This window comes from Ipomoea triloba, chromosome 9, assembly GCF_003576645.1.
Source record: "Ipomoea triloba cultivar NCNSP0323 chromosome 9, ASM357664v1".
Lineage (NCBI taxonomy): Eukaryota > Viridiplantae > Streptophyta > Magnoliopsida > Solanales > Convolvulaceae > Ipomoea > Ipomoea triloba.
This window is the reverse complement of record NC_044924.1, coordinates 27,555,629-27,570,144: the sequence shown is the minus strand read 5'-3', so window position 1 is coordinate 27,570,144 and position 14,516 is coordinate 27,555,629. Positions and strand designations below refer to the sequence as shown.

Sequence of the window (14,516 nt, the reverse complement as noted above, 5' to 3'; positions counted from 1 at the left end):
TAGTTGCTTCTAATACATCTAATTATTAATCTTAAATAATAAAAAGTTTTTTTTAATCAATACTTTTCTAAAAGAAAATCGGTCTTTATTTTTCGTTATTATAAAAAATATTAAATATGTTCAATAATTTTTAAATTTATAATATGTAATGGCAATATGTTTTCTTCATATCTAAAAACATAATAAGTCTCAATCAAAGTTATATCCCTCATTTATATCCATATCTTTAGTGCTAATCATTTTGTACATTGTGTTTTTAGAGTTGTACTATATAATTTTTTGGACAAAAATACCCTTACCGTTATAACTTCCGTTATCTGTTCCATTAACTTTACAATGCACATGCATCTACCATAACTTTTCTTATATTATTTAATGATAATAACATTTGTAGACATTATATATTGGATTAATATAATAAATAATTTTTTTATTTAGATTTTAATTAGTAAGAATTTGTAAGTTATTTTTAAAAATATATATATTGGGCATACGTTTTTGCGCATCGCGCACAAAAAAACTAGTTATAATATAAATGCCTATGGTACGAAAACTAGCAATTTTCATTGATCAGAAAATAAGAGGCAAAGTTAAAAAAAAAACTTTTTAAATTTTCAGATCGACTAAAGTTGGAAGTGATGAAAAAGATGGTTGGAATTTAGAATTACTGATTGAAAGTGGTTAGAAACATTTTGGCTCCTAATTTTAATTTGGAAAATATTTAGGTTTCTTTGCCATTACCAAAATATATAAGGTAGAGTTGTGGTTATACCTTGAAAAATGGAGATTATTAACTGAAATAGGAACGATTTAAAAACATTTGGACAAAAATAAGAAATTTTTAGTTTTTTAGGAACCTAAGAAAAAAGGTGTTGGTAAATGCATTTTTAGTGATGCACGGAATCGGTTTGTTATAATATATTAAGAATATTTGAATGGATATACAATTATTTAAATTATAACATCAAATATTATATAGTGCAAGTGAAGATATGAGTTGGGTCATTTATGTTTGTTGATGTTACCATTGCTTGAATTCGAGTAAATAATTGCTCAAATTAATAGTTAATGGGTAGATGTTGGCATGCGGTGTTGTAACTTTAGAGATTTTATATATCATTGTTAGGAATTTTTAGAAATTGGCCCAATGTGCTCGTTCTCTAGCAACTTAGTTATAGTAATGAATTGCTATCCTAATTCATTTGTATAGATGATATATTTTTTGTCTAGATATATAGCAACTTTATCATTTTGAAAAAAAAAACATAATATCATTGATTATATTTACACATTATTGAAAACCTCTTTGTAGACGACATTGGAAGTCGCAACACAATCTTGTCCATCCTCATCTACCGCTAACACCTTCAGGCCATTAGGATAACTGACTCGGGAGAAAGCCACATACAATTGATCGTGACAAGCATCAACGGGAATTGTTTACGTTGGAACTTGAAGGGCAATCTCGTATCAGAAGGACTAAGAGACATTCGGGGGATAAGAACTTTGGTTCCTTCATGTGTCCCATGAACTATTCTTGCTTCGACATCTAAAGTCGGCGAGAGGATCACTCGGCCTTCTAGCTGCGACTCATCAAACATGCCATATCTCGAGCTTGGGAATGTGCTCTCAACTATAGTTGCTATGGAATCGTGTCCACACTTCAACAAAAACCTTGCCGGAATATCGATATCAGATGAACCATTATTTACAACCCCTGCAATCCCATCTCCGATGTCTGCAATCCATTTTGAAAACCAATCAACTGTATGTCTATCTTCCTATGAAGCTAAGGTCCGTAGCCTCAAGTTCTTGGTCAGCCTTAATACCTTGCAATTTGTCCACAGGTATGAAGAATTAATAGTTGCTTCGACAACTTCTGGTCTTGTTGCTTTCGGAATAACAGGTAGGATCTGTCTAAAATCGTCGCCCAAAACTACTGTCTTTCAACCAAAAGTCTTTTCAGCACTACCTGGTATGGCGGATTTCTGAATAACAGGTAGGATCTGTCTAAAATCGCCGCCCAAAACTACTGTCTTTGCACCAAAAGTCTTTTCAGCACTACCCGGTATGACGAACCTCAATATGTCTCTCATGGTTTTGTCCAAAGCCTCCAAACAGTATTTGTGCGTCATCGGTGCTTCATCCCATATTATCAATTTGCTCCTTATTATAAGCTCAACAAGGACACTACCTTGCGATATATTTCACGTGGAATCTTCGTTCAAAGAAAGTGGTATAGCAAATCTGGAATGCGCCGTTCTGCCTCCCGGCAACAACAAAGATGTTATTCCACTGGAAGCAACATTTAGAACAATATCACCACGGCTCCTTATCTTTGATGATAACGTTCTCCACACGAACGTCTTGCCTGTTCCTCCGTAACCATACACAAAGAATAATCCACCTCCATTTGAATCAATATCATTCATCACGGAGTCGTAAACATTGTGTTACCAATGTCTCATGCTCTGTCTTCAAAGATTCCTTGTCATACGCCAACTCTTCGGCTATCAACATGTTTTCACTCAAACCCATGCTACTTTCGTCTGGAATTGGCATTTTCGGAAAGTCTTTCAAGCTTTTTCCCCACGAAGATAGCAAATTCTCCAACTCCATCAGAGCAAACTGTTTTTTATCTGAATCCGATAACATCAACTCTTAAAAGGCAAAAAAAATAAAAGAAACAAAAACAAATAACAAATTAGTTTATTTATAAATAATGAAAAGCAAATAACAAAGTCGAATAAATAGATTGGAGCTCGATATACCTGGATTTTACAAGACACGTCGACGTTGAACCTGTGCATCCTCGGCAAGAAATTCCCAAACGACATTCCAAACTACTTCTGGCTTACTGAGTGAACTTGAAGTGAGAAGCGTAACTACTTCTGGCTTACTGAGTGAACTTGAAGTGAGAAGCGTAACAAATAACCTTCTACTGAGTGAACTTGAAGTGAGAAGCGTAACAAATAACCTTCACAAAGCATACACGGATGCCCAGTAACTCGAATCAATAATGTCATTAATGTACTCCTTGTCATCATCTAATAATCCGTATTCATAACACGTATCCCTAAACGAATTATGAATGACTCCTGCAACAGTGCGAATATCTTCATGGCTAAAAGGTCCACGTACCAAATTTAAAAGACATCTAAGATAGTATAACTCTCCACACCCTGGTAGAACATAGAACAATCGTCCTATGGAGGATCTTAAACCTACTTCATAACAGAAATGAGACATTGTACTACTGAGTAAGTTTGGTTACATATGGTGGTTGTAAATAGTAAGCAGTTATCAAATTAATGTCACCCTACAATTGCTTCATTTTCTTCTTTTTTTAGGATTTCGTGTTTTAATATTATTGTACTTTTAATATTATTTTATTGTTTTAATTGTTTTAATGTACAACATTTTGGGCGGGAATAGGATTTCGCTTTGGAGGATTTTGTTTATATATATATATATTATAACAATGTACTAATCTTAATGCATAACAATGTTTTGATGTTATAGGATTTCGTGTTTTAATATTATTGTACTTTTAATATTATTTTATTGTTTTAATTGTTTTAATGTACAATATTTTGGGAGGGAAATAGGATTTCGTTTTGGAGGATTTTGTTTTTATATATATATAGATTATATATTAAATATGTTCGACCTTCTGCAGTGTTCATGTCACACGTGTACTAATTAATTTGATCAACGACATCTAAAGTTGGTGAGGGGATTGCTTTAATTTGATCAACGACATCTAAAGTTGGTGAGGGGATTGCTCAACCTTCTAGTTAATAAATATTAATTAGTGAGGGGATTGCTCAACCTTCTAGTTAATAAATATTAATTAGAGTTAATTCCATTTTTGGTCCTAGATTTATATGTGACCATCCACTTTTAGTCTCTTTTTATCAAAACATCCCCTTTTGGTCCTAGTATTATTGTGGCATGACCATTTCTGGTCCTCTATCAACAAAATAGCTTAAATATTGTTAAATACAAATACATATCAGTCTTCAATTATGAATTTTTTAAAAAAGATAAACATAAAAAATATAACAAGTCAACGTACTTTGTATTAAAACGATCGAAATTTCCTTGTATTTAACGGAATTTCAACGATTTTGTTGATGAAGGACCAAAAATGGTCATGCCACAATAATACTAGGACCAAAAAGGGATGGTTTGATAAAAAAGGACTAAAAGTAGATGGTCACATATAAATGTAGGACCAAAAATGGAATTAACTCTATTAATTATTATGGAGTACAATATATTAATATAATTAATAATTAATATAATTAATATTTAATTTATATAATTATAATAATATAATTGCATATTATATTTCTAATGAAATATTAATATATTCATTTTATTTTTCCTAATAGTTTAATTTCCTTTTTTTTTTAATACTATTGACCCTGTTACATGTAGTATCTGTCCATATACTTTCTCAACCTACTGAAGCCCAACAAAGTCAACATTGCCCCCACTGAGGCTCGAACCCATGACCTCCCACTAGGGAGAATCAATTCATGCCGCTTGAATATATTCATTTCATTTTTCCTTTATAAAAAGAATTATTGATTGTCATTCATTTTTCCTTCATAATTTTTTCCTAGGGTCACACTTGTGTGAGACCGTCTCACGGATCCTTATTCGTGAGACGGGTCGGGTCGGGTCGAAGCACCATGCAAATGTCATACTTATATGCTCAAATATAATACTAATCAAGAATACAAAATTTGTTACTTATAAGAGAAAAAGTATTACATTTTTCATAATAAGTAATGTTGACATGTGTCCCTTACTTATAAAGGAAAATATGATACTTTTGAGGGAAAATGTAACACTTTTTAATCCAAATGTAAAAGTATTGTATCTTAAAAGTATTACATTTACCCTTATAAGTAGCAAAATTTTTATTCCCGATTAGTATTACATTTGAGCATATAAGTATGACATTTGTGCGTATAAGTATTACAATTCATCTTGACCCGACCCGTCTCACACAAGTTTTTGCCAATATCCTAATATTTCATTTGTTGGTTATTAATTCTTTTGTAGGGAAAGCTATGCTACATTTCCAGTGAAATATCAATATATTCATTTCGTTTTTCCTAATATTTCATTTCCTTTTAAATATATTTATTTCATTTTTCCTTCATAAAAAGAATTAATATTGATCTTCATTCCTTTTTTCCTTCATAATTTTTTCCTATTATTTCATTTGTTGGTTACTAATTTTTTCATATGGAAAGTTAGGTTATATTTCCAGTGAAATATTAATATATTCTTTTCGTTTTTCCTAATATTTCATTTCCTTATAAATATATTCATTTCCATTTTCCTTCATACAAAAATTAATATTCATTTCCATTCTTTTTTCCTTCATAATTTTTTCCTAATATTTTATTTGGTGGTTATTAATTTGTTTGTAGAGAAAGCTGTGTTATATTTCTAGTGAAATATTAATATGTTGATTTCATTTTTCCTAATATTTCATTTCCTTTTGAATATATTTATTTCCTTTTTCCTTCATAAAAAGAATTAATATTATTTTACATTCATTTTTCCCTTATAATTTTTTCCTAATCATTCATTTGGTGGTTACTAATTTTTTCGTAGGGAAAAGTTGTGTTATATTTCCAGTGAAATATTAATATATTCATTTCATTTTTCATAATATTCCATTTTCGTTTTAGTACCTTTTTCCTTCATCAAAAGAATTAATATTGCTTTCCATCTATTCCTTTTTCATTGGTCTGATTCCTTGCCAATTAGTAAGAAAATATTAATAACAGATTCCTTGCCAATTAGTAATATTTATTTTCTTTTCGTTCATAAAAATTTATTTTTAATTTCCATATGATTAAAAAGTAATATAATTATAAAAAATATAATTGTTGAATATATTTTTAGTGAAATATTAATAAATTTATTTTTTTCTCATTCTAAATAATTAATATAATTATAATTATAATATAATTTTCGATTATATTTCCGGTGAAATATGAATATATTCATTTCATTTTTCCTTCATATATTCATTTCCATTTCTTTTTCCTTCATAATTTTTTGCTAATATTTCATTTGGTGGTTACTAATTTTTGCATAGGGAAAGCTATGTTATATTTATAGTGAATTTTTATTATTAATCTTCTTTTTCATTTGGCCTGATTCCTGTGCCAATTAGTAACATTAGTAACATAATATTAATAACAGATTCCCGTGTGTAATATTTATTTTCTTTTTCATTCATAAAAATATTTTAATAATCATTTCCATATAATTAATAAGTAATATAATTATAAAAATATAATTGCCAATTATATTTCCAATGAAATATTAATATATTCATTTTCTTTTTCCTTCATAAATATGAATATTATTAATCTAATTTTAATAATTTAATTGTCAAAATAAATTCAATTCCTTTTTTTGTTCAATTTTCAATCAAATATTAATATTAATTTACTTTTTCAAATGGCCTAAATTCCGTGCCGTTTAATTTTCAGTTAATTATTTTTTAATATTCTTTTTTTGAACTATAATTTCACCTCTGAACATGGTATGAATAAACGAATAAAACAACAACATATTCAAAGTAATGTAAAACCATGAAATGTTAATATTTAAACAAATTACACAAATTTAAAATTTGAAATCTTTAATGCCAAAAAAACATAAAATGACTATGATTTCAATAGGAAAATATTCTATTAATTGCTTCTCAACTTTCACATCTCTTAGCAGACCCATTATCCTTTGCATCACATTGCTTATTAGGCTCCAAATATCTACATTTGTAATTAAAGAATCAAGAGAGCTGGAAATATAAGATTTTAAATATGAACGAATAGTTAAAAAAATCAATTAAAAAAGAATAGTTAATACTTCGAATAAAAGTTGTAGTTATTTGACAAATTAGCTTACCTTTCGACAATTGAAGCTACCAACAATTAACTCCCGCGCTTGTGATTGCAAAATATAAGAACCTGCAATGAATTTAACCAAAAAAAAAAAAAGATAAGATAAGAACAGTAAAAAAAAACAGAAAACATGTCACACTTTTTTGGAGAATGGTGGTTCTTCCTATGTACATTGATGCTTTCACAAACGAAAAACAACAGAACTAAGAGAGATTAAAATTGGTGGTGGTGGTTGACTAAGTTTCTTCTTCTATTTATAGCCATAAAGAGAGAGAGACAGAGCTATTATTGGTAATTGATAATAATTGGTAATTGGCAATTCATTTGATTGCCATTCATATGTTTTCACCATTAACGTAATAATAACATATCTTTTGGTAATAATTGGTAATGGGTAATAAATAAATGGAATTGTAAGCAAATAGGTATTGGAATATAATATATATGGAATTCAATTATAATTAATAGAATTCCATACCATTATAACTAATATATTTTTATATATTATTATATAGATATAGATTATTATTTTCTACCATAATAAATAAATCTATACCATAAACATTTGTCAGTGGTATTACATTAATGCATGTATATGTATTAATTTATAAAATGCAAATATACTATCATAATAATTAATTACCATAAACAATTTTCAGTGGTATTACATTAATGCACGTATATGTATTAATCTATAAAATATAAATATACTATCATAATAATTAATTACCATAAACAATTTTCAGTGGTATTACATTAATGCACGTATATGTATTACTCTATAAAATATAAATATACTATCATAATAATTAATTACCATAAACATTTTTCAGTGGTATTACGCTATTACATTAATGCACGTATATGTATTAATCTATAAAATACAAATGGGAAAATGGTCAAATAAGTCCTTCAACTTTGTCCAAAAGTACAATTAAGCCCTCCAACATCAAAAAAATTCAATTAAACACTTAGACTTATCAAAATAGATCAAATAAACCATGTTTACCGGTAACCAATAGGTTACCGGTTATTCACCACCCAATAAGTTCAGCTTACGACCAACTTTGCCGGAAAACAACCGCCACCTTCACCGGTCGTTCTTCTCCAACGAAAATAAAGAATGCAATCACTCTGCCAACGAAAACCAAGATGCATTAGCTCCAACAAACTGCTCTTTATTTGATGAACTTCAAAGACAGTTCATCATGCAGTGACTTCAGCGGGGTGTTGAACAATGAAGATTGCAGCTTCCACTATCTGCCATTGATGCCGCCTAAAAGCCACCAGTCCGGTCGTCTTCTCCGCAGGAGAAGACGACGGGATTGGCCGACGAACAGTCCACTCTACAGTCCATTGGAGAAGACAAGGCTGTTGTTACAGATGCTTTGGCGACGAGGCAAAAATCAATGGCAGTAAAAATTTGTATCTTTTATCAAGGGTTCTTAAATCTTTAATTAGCCTTAGATTGAATAGTCCTAGACCCAGAAGGTTAAATCCATGGTTTTACACGTAACAAAATCAATAAATCAAAAGTTAAACTTCAAAGATCTTCCGATCTCTTCAATAAAAACTCTAGCACTTAAGCCAGTAGCAGTGAATTTAGTTACCTCCAGCTGGTGAAACCAAAAAATGTGTTCTTGAGTTAGAAATTTCATATCCGAGCTAGTTCACAGCAGTTTGGGTTTCTCGGCATCCTCATTTTTGAACAGCAGTTTGGGTTTCTCGGCATTTGAAACCTTTATTTCTGCAGCTTTTGAAGCCTCAGTTGAAGCAATTGTCTTCCGTAGGTGATTATTGTTCCCTTGCAAGCTACCGTCCTTGATTATTGGGAGCTGTGCTGAGTGTCAGAGTGTTTGGAAACTTCTTCCCCCGCCTTCTTATTTTGCAATTGCTGCATAAGAGTATCCTTCACTTCGACAAACTGGTTCATCTTCTCCACGACGCGTTGAGCTCCGGCGAGGAATTGTAGAGAGCAGCGACGTCGCGGCGGTGAAGGAATGTTTGACGCGGTGGATGGTTCGTTTGTCTTCTCCAACAGCCTTCCCCGTTGGAGAAGACGAAGTTACTTCGTCTTCTCCACCGGAGAACGAACATGTTTGGAGAAGACAAACAGTGTTAGGGATGATATTCCGGCCGCCGGAATCTTGGTCGGAAAAATTATGACCGGTTGTTCACCTTGAACAACCGGTCATATGGGTTTAAATGACCCAAAATGACAAGTTCGTGTGTTTAATTGAACTTTTCTAATGTTCGAGGGCTTAATTGCACTTCTGGGTAAAGTTTGAGGGCTTATTTTATCCTTTTCCCAATACAAATATACTATCATAATAATTACCATAATTACTAATAAGGAATTACCATAATTACTAATAACTAATTACCAATCTATACTACATATAATATATTATGATTACCATAATTACTAATATTATGATAGAATAATATTAATTAATTATAATTAGAATAATAATTACCATATTACTAAAATTCCCCTACGTTTGGGCGGGAAATTTTGGAGGAGAATAATGCTTTTATATATAGTATAGATAGATTATTATTTACTAGTCCCCTTCATTAGTTATTATTCATTAGCCTCCCATTCTTTATATATTGTCTATTTGGCCCCATTGATTTTATGTATATTGTTTATTAGCTTCTTTATTTTTAGACCACCATCTCAGGCTCTTGGGCTGGTATTTTTGGGTCTTGTATGCATTTTATTGGGCCTCATGCCCGAAATAATAATATTATTCTTCTTCTTCCTCGTTCGGTATCACGATACCCGATTTATGGTGGACCTGGTCTCAATAAAATCATCAATACACATAATAGATTCATTATAGCAATACAATAATAAATTATGTGTGTAATTTATTTATAGGCGCACAATTTATTAACTGAAGTCACATAATACATTAATATGTTAATTGCATGCACATAATTTGGATATTATTGTCTTGGATCAAGGTTTACAATGTAAGATAAACCATGATCCATGGTATAATTACCGAGCAAAACTAGAACTATTTACTAGGAGATAAAAATGTAATTCAACATTAGAATGAGATTCAATGAGCTATATTAATCTTGAAGTTAGAGGAGCAAATTTGGAAGAAATTGGGGGAGAATAGGAGGAAACAAATGAGAAGACGGACTTGCCATTGATTTTAACCCTAACTTAATCGAAACCCTAACGAAGGGCAGATTTGAGTAGAAATTTTATACTGAAAGGACCAAACTAAGTTGCGCAAAAAAACGAGATCAAAACGCAACTCTAAAAATGACCATAGTTAATGACCATTTTGGAAATTAACTAAAAAATTAATTACACTTAAACAAAAGTTAAGGATTAATATGAGGTTTTTTTAAGGGTAAAATTGAGTGATTTTAGTTTAAGGTTTATTTGTTTTTTTTTTTTGTTTTTTTGTTTTTGTTTTTGTTTTTTTTTTTTACAAGAACCAGTAAATATAGATTCTAGTTCGAACCTAACCGGTGTATAAATATGATATATTATAAATAATTGCTACTTGGTTTTGCTTTTCATCAAAACCCCAATTATTATTAATATTAGGAATAAGGTTCAAATTGGCCATATTTCAAAAAAAAAAAAAAAGGTTCAAATTGGGCATATTTAAAAAAAAAAAAGGTTCAAATTGGCCACTGAACATAACGAAAAAAATGTGCAATTAGGACACTGAACACTCCAAATGCATGCAATCTCACCTGATAGCAAGTTACCTTCCATTTCATCAGGTTGTCTGCTTACATGGATGGTGAGTTGACATTTTAAAATATTTTTTAATATTAAACTTTAAAATTAAAAATTAAAAATAATAAAAAATTAAGTAAAATATTAAAAAAATTAATATTAACAAATATTAAAAAATTGATATTAAAAAATTAATATTTTTTAATTTTTAATTTTTAATTTTAATATTTATTAAGTAATAAACTTTAAAAATAAAAATTAATTAAAAATATTAAAAAATTAATATTAAAAATATTAAAAATAATATATAAAAATTAATTTTTTTAATTTTTAATTTTTATTTTTTATATTTATTATTAACAAATTATTTTAAAATTTTACATCACCATCCATGTAAGCAGGCAACCTGATGAAATGGAAGGTAACCTGCTATCTGGTGAAATTGCATGCATTTAGAGTGTTCAGTGGCTTAATTGCACATTTTTTTCGTTCAATGGCCTAATTGCACTTTTAGGTTATGTTCAGTGGCCAATTTGAACCTTATTTCTTAATATTATTGCGTGAACCGTGGTCTACCGACTGCGTGGGTTATGATCCAAAAACACATGAAGTACGTTATTTTAACTCATAAAATACATTGTTCTAACACATAAAATACATTATTCTAATTCATAAAATACATTATCTTATCCCATAAATTTCATTATTCTTATTTCTTACAAATAAAATACATTATACATTATTCTAGCTCATAAAATATATTATTCTAACATATAAAGCATATTATTTTAATTCATAAAATGCATTATCTTACCCTAAAAATTTCATATATTTATTATTCTAACCTGCGGGAATCAATTTTTTTCATTAAAACGACGTCATTTTGAATCAGTTGATTACAACTTTGTGGGCCACTCCACGCAATAATTTGCCCCAAAACCCTGGTTTCTGTATACTGCACCTTTCACCGTAAAAACCTTGCTTTTCTGTATTCATAGATATCCTCGTTCGCACTTTCCTACTAAGAAATCCCGGCTCCAATGGCGGACGGAGCAGCTCAGTTTGACGATGGATTTCCGGCGGTTAAATTATTTAATCAAGGTTATTCTTATACCTATGACGATGTTATATTTCTTCCAGGATACATAGATTTTCCGGCCGACGCCGTCGACCTAACCACGAAGCTCAGCCGCAATGTTTCCCTGTCCATACCGTGCGTGGCTTCGCCGATGGATACAGTTACGGAGTCTTCCATGGCGGCCGCCATGGCAGCTCTCGGTGGGATTGGTATCGTCCATTCCAACACCACGCCTTCGCAACAAGCCTCCATTGTCCGCTCCGCCAAGTCTCACAAAATCCCGTTTACTGCCGACTTGGTGTTTGTATCCCCTGGCGATTCGATCCATTCCGCTGATGAGTTCGGCTCGGCTCCCTGCGTTTTTGTTACCGAATCGGGAACTCAGAGGTCGAAACTGCTGGGTGTGGTGTCGAGGTCTTCCTGGGAGTCTTTGAGTAACAAGGAAGCTAGAGTTTCAGATTACATGACGAAGTCGCCGACGTCGTTGCCCTCGAGCTACAGTTTTGAGGATGTAGCTGGGTATTTGGAGGCACAAAAGCTTCAATTTGTGCCATTGGTGAGCGAAGTGGATGGCGAAGTGGTTAATTTGGTGACCAGTGCTAATGTGGATACTATCAGGGGATTCCCTAAATTAGGTTTGCCTTCACTGGGGCCTGATGGGAAGTTCTTGGTTGGAGCAGCAATAGGGACGAGGGAATCAGATAAAGAGAGGCTAGAGCATTTGGTGAAAGCAGGGATTAATGCTGTGGTTATAGATAGCTCTCAAGGATTCTCTGAATACCAAATCAATATGATCAAGTTTGTGAAGAACACATATCCGGAGTTGGATGTCATTGGAGGGAATGTGGTAACAACATATCAAGCCAGGAGTTTGATTCAGGCTGGTGTTGATGGGTTAAGAGTTGGGATGGGATCTGGCTCCATCTGTACCACTCAAGAAGTTTGTGCTGTTGGACGGGGTCAGGTAATCTTCTGTTTGTATCCTTTCCATAATTTTAACATTAATTTCTTATGATTCAGTATGTATATTGTGTTAGCTAGCTATCAATTTACATGTCAAAATGCAGTGCTAGAATAACTGTGTGTGTTTGATTGCTTGGATTGTGAATCATTTAAACTCAATGATTTTCCCTATCAGCCTGATCCCAACAATTTTGATGGTTCTGGGAAGAAAAGGTTCACTTGCATTTCTTCACTTTAGCTGCTTCTCATGACTTGCATCACAAATTTCTGTAATATTTTAGTTGGTTCGAACTTCGAATGTCATGCATCTCCCTTTCACCATTTATGTTTTAAGCTGTTAGACAAGAAAGTACATCACTTGTGGTCTCAAATAATAGCAATGTCTGTCAATATTTTTCAGGCTACAGCTGTATACAAGGTGTCATCTGTTGCTGAGGGAAGTGGTATTCCCGTCATTGCTGATGGTGGAATTAAGAATTCTGGCCACTTTGCTAAAGCTTTAGCCCTAGGGGCATCGACTGTGATGATGGGAAGCTTCTTAGCTGGAAGCAGTGAAGCTCCTGGTACTTATGAATACACTAAGGTACAACAATATCCTGTGAAATTTCTTCTATAGTTTCATACTGTTAAGAGTCCCACATTAAAAAAAAAAAAGAGAGAGAGCATATGGGTTTTTAAGGTCATGGGTTAAGACTAACTAATTGATTGGATTCAGTCTTTTGGTTTGGGCCATGTGAATTATAGCCCAGTTGGGTGACCGGGGTCTACTTGATGGGATAGACTAGCTAATTGATTGGATTCAGTCTTGTTTATTTTGAGAGTCATGATGTTTTCAAATCACATATTTATTTTCATAATGCTTACATGTTGTTCTTAATACCTTGCCAGTGCATGCTTTTAAAATATAAGTCATGTTTGGCTTTTCCTTTCTTTAAATAAAATCTTTTCCACATGTAGGATGGTCTACGAGTGAAACGATATCGAGGAATGGGATCATTAGATGCAATGACTAAAGGAAGTGATGCAAGATATTTGGGTGATAAGGCAAAGTTAAAAATTGCTCAGGGGGTTGCTGGAACAGTTAAAGACAAGGGTTCTGTTCTGAAGTTTATACCATATACTATGCAAGCCCTAAAACAAGGATTCCAGGACATCGGTGTTTCGTCCATCCAATCAGCCCATCAGCATTTGAGATCAGGCGCAACAAGACTAGAGGTTGGTTTGTGTATCTTTGATATTGCTATGTTAGGTTGCGAACAGGTGTTGTTTTGTAAGAGCTTGTATTTCCAGAATTACTGTAACTCAATGAAGATTTTTTGCTCTGTTTATATAGGTCCGGACTGGAGCAGCACAAACTGAAGGTGGAATTCAAGAGGGCGGAGCTCATGGACTGGTTTCTTATGAAAAGGGGAGATACTTCTGAAACTGCTCGTGTAGTCTATGAACTGCTTGTGTTTGATAGATTTAACAATGGTGTAGTCCTTCACATTTCACTAATAAGTTATTTAGTGTTCAAACATTTCACTAATAAGTTATTTAGTGTTATTTGAACAATGTAGTGGTTAAATTATTTGGTTTAAACAGTGAGAATTAAGCAGACTATGTTCTTGAACTCTTCCAGTATTTTTTATTTACTTGAAATGAAATCAAAATTTGCAGCATACAGCCATATTTGACCATCTCTTCACAAAAGGTTAACATGTGATTATTACCAAGAGCTGATTTCTTACTAAACGCAAGAGTCGTCTAATAATCACATTCTCAAAATAAAATAGAGGGACAACAAACTGCTTGTTAGGACTTATCTGCTGTATAGACAGCA

The 14,516-nt window shown here is 32.0% G+C and overlaps 1 protein-coding gene across 1 annotated transcript; it reads left to right on the top strand.

Moving 5' to 3' along the window:
- Positions 1-11,631: 11,631 nt before the first annotated feature.
- Positions 11,632-14,355, top strand: LOC116028402 (inosine-5'-monophosphate dehydrogenase-like). The gene is made up of 4 exons (XM_031270119.1): positions 11,632-12,695; positions 13,095-13,277; positions 13,652-13,909; positions 14,028-14,355. Exons 1-4 carry the CDS (start codon positions 11,694-11,696, stop codon positions 14,115-14,117), a joined length of 1,533 nt encoding a protein of 510 aa, XP_031125979.1. The 5' UTR covers positions 11,632-11,693; the 3' UTR covers positions 14,118-14,355.
- Positions 14,356-14,516: the final 161 nt, after the last annotated feature.

Excerpts from the sequence above, each read along its gene's own strand:
- LOC116028402 (XM_031270119.1), top strand. The coding sequence starts at position 11,694 with ATGGCGGACGGAGCAGCTCAGTTTGACGATGGATTTCCGGCGGTTAAA. Across the intron at positions 13,278-13,651 it reads GTACTTATGAATACACTAAG|GATGGTCTACGAGTGAAACG; the intron begins GTACAACAATAT and ends TTCCACATGTAG. Across the intron at positions 13,910-14,027 it reads CAGGCGCAACAAGACTAGAG|GTCCGGACTGGAGCAGCACA; the intron begins GTTGGTTTGTGT and ends CTGTTTATATAG.